At 40.1% G+C, this 16,507-nt stretch overlaps 1 protein-coding gene across 1 annotated transcript in view; it reads left to right on the plus strand.

Annotated features, from left to right (window-relative positions):
• Positions 1–4,799: 4,799 nt before the first annotated feature.
• LOC106902337 (inositol 1,4,5-trisphosphate receptor-interacting protein-like 1) overlaps positions 4,800–16,507 on the plus strand; it is a 42,256-nt gene continuing 30,548 nt past the window's right edge. The window contains exon 1 of the mRNA XM_014965736.1: positions 4,800–4,950. Within this exon, the coding sequence (XP_014821222.1) occupies positions 4,800–4,950 (151 nt within the window). The remainder of the gene's footprint in view (positions 4,951–16,507) is intronic.

Below are 16,507 nucleotides of genomic sequence, written 5' to 3' on the forward strand. Positions count from 1 at the left end.
ATGGTGGTGGAACAGACAACACCTTGCCCCAGGGTGCTGGAACCCTGAGGCCTTCCCTTCCTCCTGAAGCTGTTACGCTCGCAGTGTCCAACATTTGTTGTCCACTGCTGGGAGCTTCCTACTGATACAACTGGCTGAGTGTAATTCTTGAATATCTTATACTATCATTGGGATTAATACTGGTTCTTTAGTATTATTGTTAATTATTTAGTCTTAGTCTATTAAATCTAATTATATTTCAACCCTCATGTTTGCTTGTGTTCCCTGATTCCCCTTTCCCTTTAGAGGGACTTCTATAGGACCCCTCTTCCTGTCAGTTTTCTGTGTTTTATGAGATCAGCGCAGGGCACAGGCAGGATTAGGAGATCAAATAACAGAACATCCTGCAGTAAAACAGACTCTGATAACTTGCCTAAAAACATTCAGATTTTTGTCTCTTGGCTCTCTGTGTCATCCTGAACTTGAATTTAATTACAGCTATCTGCTCCTGGCTGGCTGCCCATGCATTATTATCGTGTATATCATCCGCTATTTGACATTTATTTGTTCAAAATCAAAATGACCTTTGTTCCTGGAAGATAATAAATTATTTTTGGAATTATAGTAATTCCCTGTCACTTGAAATAATGCTCATACAGGAAGACATGTTTTCACCAAAGGCAAGGTAAAAGCAAGAGCTACAGATATATGGGCAGTCAAGATGGATAGATGATTGGTGGCTTGTCATTATTTCTTTTACTGTGCAAATATATTTAATATTTTCAATATCTTTTAGCAAAAAGATTAATATTTATTATATATTAAAGCTCTCCTCATAAATCTTCACAAGAAAAATAACACAGGGCTCACAGTTTTGTCCTAACAAAGAGTGTTTACTAACTTTCGTGTTAGAGACTTGGTCCCTTTCTTTTCTTCCAGCAGCTCTGTAGCTCACTTTTTGCAAATGTGTCTTTGGGCAGGAGATGGGACCAGGAAGAAGCCTTATTTCACTTACTCACATGATGCATTTTCTGAAGGTCTCTATCAGATTTCAATACTGAATACCAGAGCCAGCGTACTTAGAAAAAGGAGCTTTATAGATTTTTTTTCCCTCTGTGTTTGAGAAGCAAAATTCCCCTAATGCTCCACAAACTTCTTTAATATTCAGTATCTGCCCAGTTCCCATTACTGTTCTTTTACAAGATGTGTCACAGACTACCCATAGATGACCTGCAGACCAGCTAGGCAGCTAGCAGAAATTCAGGTGGGCTGAGAAGACTTGTTAACGCACTCAACCAGGTACCCTGAACTGTTGTAATTTATTTGCAAAATAATGCAGGTCAATGTAAGTGGGACATTTCATTGGAATGAACACTCCTCAAACATGCCTGACGTGACTAGAAATATGAAAAGTAACCCAAAATCAAAGATAGTTTATTGGAGGTTCTCATTTCCTATCCATCAGTAAATATAGGCACACAGCCTTTAAGACCAACTTTCCTGTGTCCCTGGCTGGGAATCAGACTTTTCACAATGGCCTGCCTGAGCAGTGAAGTACTTTCATCCCACCTGTTAAAATGGCATAATGCCAGCACAACATGTATTCATTACATTGAATGTGAATTCTAGTTTAGAAGAACATCCGTGTTTTGGGTTTTTTTAATTCTCCTGTCTAAGTGAGGAAACTAAGTCTCAAAAGTGTTTGATTTTCAGAGTGCTGAAAAACTTATGAGGAAGATCGGTGATAAATCCTCTCTTTGCATACTCTAAGGGGTCCCATGATAAATAGTAAATGCAGAAGCTGAGTGGCTCATCTGTTTCTGAGCCTTTCTGGATCAAGCTCAGAGGCAAACCAGGAAGAAATGGAAAGGGAAAACCTGCATATAGAAACTCTTAAAAAACGCAGGCTTAATATTACATGCCATTGAAGGAGTTTAAGCACAGCTTCCTAAACACTTACTGCAGGACACATATAAGGTGAGTGTTTGGAGACTGTTACTCAGAATACCTGTAACAAAGAAAGCTTTTTCTTGATGGAGCAAAAATAAGTCAGATGGAGCTGAGAAAAGAGAAGTGAGCAAGGAAGCTCGGCAGTACACAAACCTCAAACTGAACTGAGCTGAGGCCAGCTTTCCACCTGTGCAAAATCAGGAGGGGAATTAGGTCCAGCAGCAGCATCAGGCAGCTTTAAGCTTCTGTTCCAGCTTTGGCACTGCGCAGGTCCATTTGACTTATGTACACAACAGAGACTGCACAGATGGAGAGATTATTTTCCTAATGCCATGCAACAAATATTTTTCCTTTCATCCAGAAGACATTTCTTACCACTCCCAAGACACTTTGAGCTGTGCGTGCAGGTGACGGAGAAGTGGAGCTCTCTGGATGAACTTCCCTGATGCTGAGCAGCAGCACAAAGTTTTTATTCCACCAAAGTCCCACTTTAACATGCAAAATAGTATTTACACAGTGCTCAACAGCTATCTGCAATGAACACTTTTTTTTCCTCTTCTCTGCTTCAGTATTAACTGGTGTATCCAGTTCTTCTCTTTTTAATTGAGGATAAAGAGAATAATATTAACAAAGCAGTTAGAAAATGAACGCCATGGCTCCCACAGAAACAAGATCTAGCAGTCTCAGTGAGTCTCACCAGACTAAAATTTTACCTGATGTCAGGCTAGCAAGCCCCCTAAGATCAGATAGGGCCAGATCCGGGGGCTCTGAGGTCAGCAGAACTCTGGGGAATGGCAAAGGCAGACCCTGGGAGAGTGGAGGTGCACGCAGAAAACAGCTGAAGCTTGGAAAACCCCCAAAAGTATGGTTTTCTTTAGTCTGGTCCCAAGTGCAGCAGATCAGGGCTGAGAACCCTCTCTGTTTTCTCAGCCTGTCGGGAAAATTGAGATAAACTCACAGATGGCCAAATCCTTCATTTATTATTGGGGGAGACAGTTCTAGGAAGGCAACTCTGGATTAGTTTTTTTTCCCAGGCTGAAGGGAATGAGCTGGGATCATTCCAGCTTTGCCTCAAAACTCCCAAAGAGCACTGGCAAATAAACATTCCACAGAGACCCCTGAGAAATAAGGGGTGTGTTTCTTGTGGGCATGTTTCCTTCAAATTTTATTTATTTGAATCAATTTTGGATGAGAATAATTTAAAGGTCTAGCTATGAGAAACTAGCTCTAGGTTATTGCCTGCTAGCAGGTTCAGCCAGTCCGTTTTTATACCACTGGTGAGGAATCACTTTCTGTAGCTGTCCTTTACTCCTCCTCTTTCAGTATGTTTCTATAAGCTCTATTTTTGTTCCTCTACTACCAATGAACAGATTCCCAAGTATGAGATCCTGAAGAAACTAAACTTCTAACTATATGACAGAATATTAGGAGGTTGTTTGGGAGAAACAAATTTATTCAGGAACAGTGATCGTATTACTAAAAGGGCACTATAGACATCTAATAATTGTGTGATTATAGTTAGTCTAAATTTTACTCCTCCTCTTTCAGTGTGTTTCTATAAGCTCTATTTTTGTTCCTCTACTACCAATGAACAGATTCACAAGTATGAGATCCTGAAGAAACTAAACTTCTAACTATATGACAGAATATTAGGAGGTTGTTTGGGAGAAACAAATTTATTCAGGAACAGTGATCGTATTACTAAAAGGGCACTATAGACATCTAATAATTGTGTGATTATAGTTAGTCTAAATTATTATTTCTGTTTTCTGTTTACTCATTATGCTTTTCCAGACACCGTCTATTTCTTCTAAATCTTTCTAATAATCTTCTGAGCCTTTCTAGTTCAGAACCTTTTCTGGGAAGTTTTTTATTTCCTAAGTCAACAGTATCTAAAAAAAATATGACATGCATCCATTTTTTAAAATGGTACTGTAACCCCATCACTCAGAATACCTAAAAAGCTTCTGATGTGTTACACTGGGAACACCTCATGCTTGCATAAATTGCTAGTTTTATGCAGAGAGCTTCCTTGGAGAATCTTACAAGTAAGGATTAGCCTGGCTGTAATTTTGCATTATACTTCCACAATACACTCTCTCTTTTCTCTTGAAAATATTTCCACTCTTGCTTCTTGGTGTATTGATATGTGTTAACAATAACAGATGATAAATTACTGCTTTATTGACTGGCAAGCACAAAATCCAATGAAGCACTAGAGTACCAAGATTTAGTGAAAGTCAGCATTCCTGGACAAGCCATGGTAGCTAACCTGAGTAAGCTAGACATCCATAGCAGCCAAATTACCGCTTTAAAAAGGAAAGACAATGCTTCAGAGAGATTGGTTCTTTGAGAAAGGAAGTTTTCAGGATTTGTTCCACACATTATCAACCTTTGCTTCCTGGGAAGGCAGACTTGAGAAGAATCAGATTAGCAGCGTGAATAAGGCTGGAATAAGGTGTCCAGCTTCATTTTATATGCGCCCTTCCCCAACAATAACCTCAATCTCCCCCAAATCCTTTATCAGACCGAGCATAGTAGAAGTCATTGTTCTTATCTTTCCAGCTTCCAGCCAGCCCCTACAATACTTCTATTTTCTCACCATGCTTACTGCACTTTTGTCTCCCATTTCTTCTTTCTGTCCCTGCTTCAGAATTCCCAAACCCATCTGCAATTCTTCCACTCTCCACTTCATTCGCCTCATACACTTCTTCAATTTTACCTGTTCCTGGATGAGTAGAGGTGAGTAAAAACTCAGTAGCTGCTGTGATGATGTTGGAGGTGCCGTGCACTGTTGGGTCGGTTGATTCCAGGCAGAAGGGGTCACATGTGACTTCTTCATCTTGTACCCTGAGAGTGGACATTACTAAATGGTGACCCTCATTAATCCAGCCATCAATGCCCATGAAGTTGTGAAACACTTTATAGCTTTGACATATCAACCTTGCTGTCAAATTAGGCAGAAATTCACCAGTGGGTTCGTGAAGTACTATTTGACAAAAACAGAAGCAGAAAACCAAAGTAAGCATCTACACTTCTATCATCAGAAAATTGGCATAAAAGAGACGTAGATGAGTCCATCTTTAAGAGCACTACTTTCCTCATTAGAATGATCAGCTGCACCCACAGTAATGTGAAGGAGTGGACATCAGATACTCTAACTTCCAGAAACAGTACCCTAATACCAGTCACAAAACTGACAGTTATAAAATGGCCATAAGGAAATCAGACAACTATTAAGGTGATAATCACTGCCTACAAAATAAACCTGGCTGTTATTAATGTAGAAACACCACATAAAAAAAACCATTTTTTTTTTTTTACTGTCTTCTTGGCCTTTTAGGACATTGCTGCTTCAAATATGGATTAAGAATATCAAACATTTTATAGGAGTATCATCATTGAGTTCAGTGGTCACTTGTAAGTTTTACTGTTCAGATCTCTTCTGGTAGCTGTGTATCAGAAAACAATTCTGCAGAGCAGCAGACTTGATTTCACTGTGCAAAGCTGATGTTGAAAGGAATGTAAGTCACTTCTTCATCTGGCTTCCCTAGCTAGAAAACTGCATGGAAATGGAAGAAGTAATGTATTGCAGGGCAGAAGCCATAAACTGCAGATGTGAGTTATATTAAGAGCTCACAACCTACTGTTAATCATTTTACATCACATATTCTCCATTAAAGCCAGAAGCATAAGAAGACCTGAGCACACCCTCCTTTCAAGACATATAATGCCCTGACTTCCCATGAATTAGCCCCAGTAGGTATCTACCAAAGTGATGGAGAATCAAGTCTCAAGGCAGCAACTTTCTTTCATGTGTAATGACAGAAAAGCACAAAGAAAAGTACTTAGTAGAAAAATTGTGCTGATCTTTAGCGTCATCCTGGCTTTATGTTGGAAGGGCTGCTTTGTGCCTGAGGGATGAGTCAGGCACCTAGCAGTGACATTTATGGAAATTGTTTGTATGTGTTAGGATCAGAATATCCACCTGGAGGTTGGTTGTGCTGTTCAGAGTGGAGAACTGTGCATACCAGGGATATGTTTCCTCCTAAATGCATGCATGTATTTCTCAGCTTTGTCATGGGAATTGCAAGAAACATTTGTAGATGCAGGAGTCTTGAGCGAAAGCTAACAAGACAAGACAGTAGGCCAAGATACTGAAGGGGGGGAAATGGCACAGATGCCCTGAAATCATTAAAGCTACTCTGTTTTATACGAGCTGAAGATCTCACTTGGAGATGAATACATTTAAACAGCGCTGAAAGAGCAAATTTCTAACCTCAGCTAAACTAAGGGTTGAAACTTTGGCCTGTTCATGTTGCACGAATTTCAGGGAATTAATAGTTAGTGGTATTCGATGCTACTGAAGCATAGTATATCTGCAATTGTCAAAATGTTGATGGTAATAAAATATGTGGTTAGGAAAATAGGAAAAGCTCCCTGGCCACCTCCTCACCGCTCAATATGCTTCACTTCCAAAACGAAACACAGAATTATTTAAAATTAATACTAAATACAAAGTGTACCTCACAGGGGATCTGAGTCTGCTTGTTCTATTGAGGATGAATAGATTGCTCTCGGAGGGAACTATTATGTTCTGCTACTTCCTTTAAAACAATTTTAAGGAACATCAGGCGCTGCTCATAGCTGTGAAAATATCTGACTACCCATTCCAGGTAGGCAATAAGGAGCCACAAGAAGCACTTGCTGGCTTTCCACCTCCCAGGGCTGAGCAGTGAATGAGATTCTCTGTGCATTCTGCTCTGAGAAAGTAAAAGAAACTTTGGTTGGCTGCCTGTGATGCTGCAAGGGGTGGCATTAGCCCCACTTACTTGTTACTGTGGAGATCCATTCTGTCCTCCCACCATAATAATTTTGTCAATGACATTTTGTTATTTGCTTATGAGCCTGCTGTCAGAAGAAAGCATTTTTGTCAGATTAAGATGAGCTGTTTGAGACTCATGCTTGCACGTCATGCAGAAGAGAGTTGAACCAGGGAGTGCAGGAGAAGTGCATCAGCAGTGATCTTCCTTCTCTAGAGCTGAGCAGGGCTGCGGTGTGGCTGACCTGGAAGATCCCATACAGAAGATGTGGGTGCACTTACAAGTGATTACAATAGCACTCACGGTATTAACCAAGGGAAAATTATCTGAATAGCTGTACCCATGTTAAAATCAAATAACGTGTTATGTGAGATCAAAGGCATGGGATTCTTCTTTGTATTTCACTCATGTTCCATATTTTTATAATTCTTGAACAAAAAAAAAACCACACCAGTGGCTTTCTGCTCCATTCTTGCCCCATGAATTTTGTATTCATGGTGAGAGTGTAATGAGTGGTCCACTCTCATATCTGAAGTTAGGAGTGACCTCACTAGCACTGCAGAAATTTTTAATAGAAAGATTGGTATGAATGGAGTAAGAATGGAAATGTGTGCAAAAGCACTATAGGAAGCAGCAGAACAAAGGTTAAAAGGCGAGGCATGTGTTAATCACTACAGAGCTCAGTATCTGTCATTTCATTCTAATGGAAAGGAGGAACAAAATGAGCTCAAGATACAGTTGTCAAGTGGATGAAGAACAGGACTAGAGCTTATCAGGCAAGGAAAATAAAAGTTGTGAAATTCAGGAATTTTGCCTTACATTTGCAAGGCGTGAGTCAATATCACAAGGCTAGCAATCCAAAACAGCATCCAGTCCTAAAAGGTACAAAAGGCCAAGTCCAAAACCCAAGACACACATTGAGGCCTCAGTGGCTGATGTCATTTTGTTCTCCACGTTGCATATGAGCGGTCCAAGACTGCTTGGGCGCATGTGTCTTGGTACTCATGAGTATACAGGTCAGATGAAAGTATGTGAATGAAACCTATGGGAGACTGATAAGGAGTGTGTACAAGTGAATTGCTTACAGATTTTTCTACTGCAAAAAATCACGTTTCTTTCTGTAAGATTTCTTGCAGAGTTCTGTTACAGTAATTTCTTACAAAGACCATAGAATAATTAAGTACAAAGATCTGAAACAAGCTTAAAGATTTTTCTAAAGATTAGGATTCCTGGGATGTTTTCATAATTCTGTCACTTTTCTACTGAGAAGGAGAATATTTTATTAAACTAAGCAGTGTAATTGGGAAAAAGATACAAGCTTTTTTGCAGAGTATGTCTTTTCTTAGGATTAGAAAAGGAAAAAAAGAAAGAAGTTAAGCTCTTTGCAGGTAGGGAACTACTGCTCTGAATTTATCTTAATTATGTTAATTGCTTAGACAACTTCAAGGTACAGTTACATGAATATTTGCCCACTGGCAAATTTACTTGATATAGGTCTGACCCCAACTCCTTCACAGCAGTAATGTATGAGAGCCATGCCATAAACTGGATCAGAAAAATGAGCTGGGGTTAGAATAGTAACTAGCAAAAAAACACCGTCATCTTTTTAAATCTTTTTTATTTGCCAGAATATTTCCTTGGTTTGATTTAGAGCACCCAGGCCTTCAGAGAATCAGTGTGGGCAATGGAAGAGATGGGAAAGAGGACCATGAGGAGGAATGATGGTGTCTTTGAAGAGCACTGACAACTACCCTGCTTTCCCTTGCTGCCTTTGAAGCAGAGCCATCCTGCTCAGCAGTCTGTGCCTTGCTTTTCTTTGGGCTTGTCTTAGGGATGCTGGAGAAAAGAAAAGAGAGGTCAGAGGGCCAGGATTTGGGGCATAAAGCTGATGGATTTGCTGCTCATGATCTACCAGGCACAGATAAGCTCCAAACACTGCAGGTAGGAATCACGTACAGCTGAACTGCTTTGGAGACCAAACAGTTAGACACTGGCTCAAGAGTGACCTTAAAGCTGTTGTAAGTACTAACACAATGGAGCTGTGTTTGCCACATGGCAAATTACAAACATACTGGAGGCACCATCTTCAGTGGTGGACCTTCTTCACAAGGATATTAGCAAGCCCAATAATCAGTGATGTTGACTCATTCTCATAGACTTTGCTGAAAAGGTAGCAAGTAGAATGGCAAAGAATCAAAGAGCAGCCTAAGGAACTTCATGCCAGGCCACTGAGTGACAGCAAGGGAAACCAGGGCTGTGCAAATTCTGCCTGGCTGACATGGCATGCTCCTCATATTGTGTTTTTTAGGACAGCCACAAGCTTTTCCTTGGAGTAATTGATTTTTTAAATGATAGTCTAGTGTTGAGGGACTTTAACAGGACTGTAATTATTTCTCTGTACAATCACTGACAACTACACAAGGACATTTTAACAGCTGCAAAATGAGAGCAGACAAGCTGTGAGAAGGACCGTGTGCTGTGACAAAGACATGACTTTTGCTCTGACTATTTTCTAGATGACAGTTAAGTCAAATTTCTCTTTTCTGGTCACTGAAGGTCCTCTAAGATTTATTGGTAGGCTAAAAGGTCTGGCCAGTCTCAGCTCTCTCTTTACATTTAAGTATTGTCCTTTATAAAGGAAAATAGCCTTTGTTTTGTCAAACTAAGCATGCCAGACTTTTTCAGTCTTAGAAATGCTGCTTGAAGTACAGCTAACCCAAGGTGTGTTCCTTGCCCTAAGCTTTGCGCACTCATTGTGACAATATAAGATGTATGTAGCCCCGCTTCATTCGAAATATACAGCACTTTATGGCAAACAAGGTCACTGCCTTCTGGGAAGGGGCCCATTGACTGAAGTACCTGATGTCAGCCATAACATGATTAACCAGTGTCTTCTGCAGGTTGGGACACACTGAGGTCTATGTTAAGCAGTACAGTGGCACCAAAGCCTAAGTCCAGTACTCATCCTACATGACCTGTAGCTCATATAAACCCTGCATTTGTATGGATGTGATGGTACAGATGCTTTAATTGTAAAGTACCTTTAGCACCATCCCAGCCTGCCACTTCCCCTGAGAAGTAAGAGGAGAATTTCTAGCATCTGCTCTGCTTTTGTTGTCTTAAGCATGGATGTTCTGCTTATATACAAGATTCAAGAGGGGTGTCACTGTTGTCTAAAACTGTGGAGGTGATACTTCATCCTTTTCTGTCGACATCTTACTTGAATCCAGCTTAGCTCTGAAGCTGTCTTTCAGTGGCTGTCTCACAAATGGCCTAAGAGTTGCCCTGGGGCTGGGCACTGTGCTCTCATCACTCTGTTATTTCTGGCTGGTTCTTGAGGAGCCCTATCAGTAACCCCATCCAGCCAAAATTTCCTCTTGCAGTATCCCTCCCACCGTGCCCCACATAGCTCTTTCCTGTCAATTCGTGAATTAATCTGCAGTCTCCAGTTTAACTACAGTATCCAATCTTTGCAGAAGTTCACATGCATAATATGCATTGCTTGTTTTAAACGGAATTAGGGATTGAGAAAACATTTCACAGGAAAAGTTTTCATTTAGAGTGCCTTTGGTACATCAGCAGTATCAAATGTTTTACTGCTTAAATTTACAACCAAACACTGGTTGCCAAAACTTTACACTGGAAAATTAGTTTTAGTGTAAATGAATTTTAGAAAACCCAGATGTCTACACTTAATGATTCTTGAAAGACTTTAATTTCCCACCATGTTTCTTTGCCCACACTTTGCATCAGGCTCATTAACTTTCAGCCCGAATACAGAAATTGCTTCCCTCTGATTGTAGCCTCTGGTTTGTTGAAAACATTTTTGTGTGTGTGTGTCAGCTCTATTATACAAATCACATTATTTTCTGTTATTAGTATACTAATCTATTCACATGGTTTGTAACCAAGCATGATTTTCTGACTTCATCGCAATCCCATTAGCTATGTGAACATATGTAACACAGGAAAAGACTGTGCAACCAACTAAAACAAAACTGCTGGTGTATTTTCACAGAATCACAGAATCACCATGGTTGGAAGAGACCTCTGAGATCATCGAGTCCAACCTTAAAAAAAAAAACAACAAAAAAACCCCACAAAACACCTCACCACGTCACACCCACCCACAAACCAATAATCTCAGGCACTAGAGCATGCCCTGAAGGGCCATGTCTACACGTTTCTTAAATACGTCCAGGGATGGTGACTCCACCATCCCCCTGGGCAGGCTGTTCCAGTGCCTGACCACCCCCTCAGTAACGTAATATTTCCTAATATCTAATCTAAACCTCCCCTGCTGCAACTTTAGACCATTTAGACCATTTTGTAGTTATCCAGAGTGTGATCCACTGCTGTACCTGTCCAGCTTTATCACACTGTACTAGAGGGGAGCAATAGTCTTATACCAGTGAAAACCTGCCGGAATGCAGTGCTAACAAGTGCTTGTAGGTAAGGAGCAGTTACCCGTAACTCCAGGATCCCAGAGAAAGAATCTCATCTCCATGAAAGGTTTCAGGTGAGACCCTGTGAAGGTACTGTGACCTGGGTTCACAGACAGACATGTGCAACATCCGCATTCAGGTTGTGGGATGGTTTGATTTAGGACCCTCTGCTCCCTGTCCAGGGCTGGGAGAGCTGAGCTCCTTGGGACTGGAACTGCAGCCACGTACAAGCCGAGCGGCTCAAACCTGCCATCAGCTCTGCCTGGTTGGTGTGTCACACAGGAGGACCGTACCTGGGTCCTCCCCAGGGTTAAAGGTAGCCTTGATCATGAGGCTCCTGCATGGGAGCAGGAGGCAGCAATGCTGCTTCCCGCTGAGCTTGTTCTCCAAAGAAGACTGAGCCTTGCACCCTCAGGGTGTGCAACAACAGTGGGGACCTCCTGAAGACCAGGGCATGAGATGGCCCCCACAAGCCCCCACCCCAAGGAGAAAGGCAAAGATCATGTGCTTGGGATTGGGCACTTAAATTCCTCCAGGTTCTTCTCCATTTATTTTAAATCTGAGCTTTCATCTCGATGCCTCCACCCTGCAGCATAATGAAATCTGCCTTTTATAAAATAAAAAAGGGTTTGGAAACTCAGACATAGAGAATCATTTTAGGTCCAGACTTGCAAGCTGTGGGGTGTCCCTTTACTGGCAAGTGACAGCCCATACGCTTTTCTGTGCTGCGTAACATATTGCAGAGTTGACACCTTTTGTAGGCAGTTGGGTACCCCCCCCCAGCCAGACACCAGAGATTTGAATAGGAACAGTAGCTGCACAGTGTGTATTTATTCAAATATGAAAAATAAAGGAGAGACCAGGAGTCTGTTAAGAGAAAAAGTTGCCTTCTCCATCATGCTGCTCACACTCTCTCTGTGTCTTTCTAAGAATAACCCTTTTTCTACATTATGAATTTTTCATGAGAGAAGATATTCTGTGTGCTTTAAAAGTCACTCTGTGGAGTGATGTTCATGAGAGCTTGCAAAAAAATTTCAATAAAAACCAAATATTTTTAAGCTTAATATTTTTGCAAAATATTGTTTGCATAGTCAGCACTGCAGTCCTGCCAAAAAAAAAGCAGATTAACTTCGTTCAGTGATATTAATATTGTTTACTTGCTAGCGATATAGCTTTGATAACTTCACTAAGTCTTTTTATGAAATTTTGGATACTGATTTAATCAAAAGTCATGAAATTACTAATGAAAACACCTTCAATTCTTAGAAGCAAACAAACAAAAAAGTTCCAAAGAAATACATGCACTTTTTTTTTTTATTTTTGGTTGACTCTGCACTGTAATGTTTGTGAATGTATGGCTATTATCTTTTTTATTGAAGATCCCAGGTTGTTTTCCAATTACCTTTTTCCCTGTGATAGTTTCACATTTTATTAAAGTTCCCTGAGATACATAGTAAATACTACATGCAGATAACTAATATAGATTTCATAGATGGGCAAAATGGGTCTTAAGGAAACAATAACTTTCCCAAAGTCACAAAACAAGGTCAGAGTAAAGCAGTGGAAGTGTGATGGCTTGTCTCTGTGGAGAAGATTGTCACAGTAATTGTTTGAAAGATTAATCTTTGTCACAAATGATTGTCACACAAATTAATCTAGAGCAGAAAGAATTAATCAGAGATCTGCTCCTTGTGACAAGAATTGTCACTCATGAGCCTGAAGATATACCCCTTGCCATAGTAAAATTAGTAAAAATTAGTCTAGCAAACACAACATAAAATGAATTATTGGCAATTTGATGGAAACTTCGTGTCAAACTTTCTGCTGAGATGCTGGGAGGAGGGCCATGTCACCTGTAGGAAAAATCTGGGAGCACAAATCTCCCTTGCACTAGGAAAATCTTCTCTGATAACTCCAAAACCTGGGTTGTCCCTGCCTCTGGCTGATGGAAGAGTATTTGTTTAGGTTGAACCAGGTCATATAAAAGAAGTGTTTATTCCTTGTCTGGTGTGCACTGAGGTACTGTGCGTGTTTCACTTGGGCAGGGGCCTACTGAGGATGCGGGATTGCTGCTGCCGGCCAGGCCCAGTGTGACCCTGGCACGGACCTGTGTGCAGGTCTCACCACATCTCCATCTCCAGCCGGGATATACGGCTTTATGTTTCTTCCCACCCATCCACCACACTGAGTGGTAGAGGGAGGAGAGTCTGTTGGCCTCTTGAGCCCTCTGTGGTATATCCCATTTCCTCCCTGACAACTCCTCCTCACAAAGCATAAGCAAGAAGGGAGATACCTGTCTTTCTTGGAGTAAGAGCTAAAAACTGTAAAACTCCTTCACATGTGACAAAGCAAATGTGAACTCTGTCTCTTGATCCCTTGGTTTTAGTGGAGATAAAAAGACTAAATGAATGACTAATGCTCCGTCCCTGAGGAAGCTCACAGAAGAGTATCAGAGATGAGAATTAGAGCTTCAGATTCCAGACCCTATCCAGCTTTAAGCAAAAACGTGCAAATCGTACTCTGGCAACATTTCCTTCCATGTACCTGTGGATTTAGCTGAGTAAAGGCCACTAACTTACTAGAAGAGACTGAAAGGTCCTTGAGGTCTCCTGCTACCCCAAGTAGCCATGTTACAAGACCCCCACGACATGCACATCCACATCATGCTAATTGCCTGTGCTTGTGTTACCTGGTCCTCTGCCCCTAGGAGTTTCCCTTGCAGGGAGTGCCTTATAGCCTTTTTTTTTTTTTTTTTTTTTGCCAAGAACAGCAGAGAGAGATATTTTGCAAATCTCTTCAGCATCTTATAATTTTTGGACCTTACTCATCTCAAGCCTGAATTTCCATGTCCCCTTTTTGTGTCTTTCTTCTTTGGCCAACAAGGTCTTTCTGTTTAGATCTTCTTATCCCATTGATATTTATAGTGAGTGACCACATAGAGCATAAGTGGCTGGGTTTGTGTCATACTCCAGGTATAATCCTCTTTGATTTATCATTTTCGTCTGTCTCTGTCTACTGGAAATATCATTCCTGATACATCCTACAATTGCATCAACCTTTGTGTGGCTGAATCATGTTGATGACTCATGGCCATACTTTGAATGATTATTTCCAGTCTGGGCTTTCTCCTCTCCTCACATTATCACAGTTCAGCCTCCAGCTTACAATAAATCTTTTTATTAGTCTCTACGTGCCTGACCTGGCACTTCAGGCTGGTAAATTTAATCTGGTTTTTATTGCTTCATTGCTGAAGATTATCAGGCTCCTTCTATATGTTATTCTAACCTTCCTCTCTATTAATATTGTCTTCCAAATTTGCCTTGTTAACTATTTTTGTTATTTATTTTTGTGCCCTGATATTGTGAAGCACTCATATAATGGCTGATCCTGGACATATTCCTCCTAGAATCTGTCTTTTGCTGGCTTCATCTTCCTTCAGTGTTAGTTGTTGTTACCTAACCTGGAGTCAGATCTTGTCCTAAAACTACTTTAATAATCCCCCTTGTCTTTGCCTTAAGCATTAATAATTTCTCCTTGGAATTTATGTGAGGCTTCATAGAAGGTCAGGTGGGTTGTGTTTATCACATTATTTCATCAAAACATAGAAAAATATTTCATGGAAGGATTTCAAGTTTATCTGTCAAAATCTATTGCTGTAAATTCCGGTTGTGTTGTATCCCATTTTCTGCTTATGTCCATTTTATTAAGTAGTCTTTCTTCTGAAATTTGTTCCACCACATTACACACACTGGAAACCAGGCTAATAGTCTTGCAACTGCATAGGTCATTTTTCTCTTTTCAAAATACGAGTGCTGTGTTTGCTAATTTCAGATGTTAATGCACTAGCCACAGATGAGTAGGTTGATTTAGAAAAGCTTTGCTACAGGACTTGCGGTTTCACATACTAGTACTTCCTGGATGAATATTAACCTGCTCCAGAAGTTTCAGCACACTGAACTTAGATTTTTTTTTCATCTTTGTCTGCTGGAATTTTCCTTTTTGAATATTAATTTCTATTAAATCTTTCCCATTATTAAAGACAAGGGTAAATAAGTCATATAAATAATTATCTTCTGTCTCAGGCATGTGCATTCTATATGGATCCTCTCAGCTTTAGTCTTCATCTTTTTCCATAGGCTGATCTAGCAGTGGATTTTTATTACTACAATTTTAGATTCATAGCTATTCAGGAGGAAAACCCATTATCTTCCATTCAATTAAGTCTGTAACCTTAAAATGTTCCTTATCTTAAACTGTTCCTCAGTTCAGCTTAATTTTTGTTTTACCCATTAGATACAACTTAGATACAGATCTAAGCTTGCAATATTGATTTGCATAACAGATGTCATTATACAGTCAAGTGCATCTCTGCATCTGGACACTTTCCCCTCAAGGTGAACTACATTTTGACAGTTTTCAGTGACAGATGTTATGTATGATCTGGTGAAACTGGGGACCTCCTTTCTGTATAGTATTGCTATTCCTTTAAAAGCTATTTGAAAATCTAGTTGGGAAAATTTTCAATGACCAATTTTTGTCAGAAAATTCTGATTTGGCAAACGCAACTTTGTTCAGGAAAGAAGGTCAATATCCATTAATTTCCCCTGCAAAAGAAGATTTTACATAGTCCCAATGTCAGATATTCCTGACATAAAAAGAAAAAAGAAAAAAATCAGACCAGAAGACTTATTTTTTGTCAGAAGTTCAACTAATTGCAATAATGATATAAGTAATAATTATAAAGTCAATTTTATCTGAAAAATAATGTCATGAAATCTCAACTTTTTGTCAGGGTTCTTCTTCTTTATTTTGACTTATTTTTAATGTCATTTTCTGACAGAAGGGAGAAAACTTTTCCAACCCAACCCCATTTCCTAAAAAAATAGAAGTATCTTCATATTCATGCAAAAACTTCAAGTTCCCTCTGCTCAAGCTCGTACAAGGAGTCAAAAGCACTTTGGACAAGCAATGTGCAATATTCTATGTGGATTCTGAACTGCACCAGTGCTGCCTTGCTGAAATAGTAGTGCAGTCTGTTATTCTGGGGTGCCATGGAAAGTGGCCTGGATGTTGTGACCTGTCATTACTGTATATTCCTGACACTTGCCGAGCCCCTCCAAAGGGGCATTTGATAACCAAAGCCATAAGAAATCTGCATTTCAAGGTTAACTCTTCTCAGAATTTACTTGGTTTCAACAGAAAACAACAGGTAACTTCTCTCTGAGATGGTTTTTGGTGCCACTGCTTTTGTCCTATTGCTGAAGGGCAAATTGAAGTAGTCCTTTGATTGGATTTGTTTAGAAGAGGTAA

This window comes from Calidris pugnax, unplaced genomic scaffold, assembly GCF_001431845.1.
Source record: "Calidris pugnax isolate Ruff unplaced genomic scaffold, ASM143184v1 scaffold20, whole genome shotgun sequence".
NCBI classification, from domain to species: domain Eukaryota; kingdom Metazoa; phylum Chordata; class Aves; order Charadriiformes; family Scolopacidae; genus Calidris; species Calidris pugnax.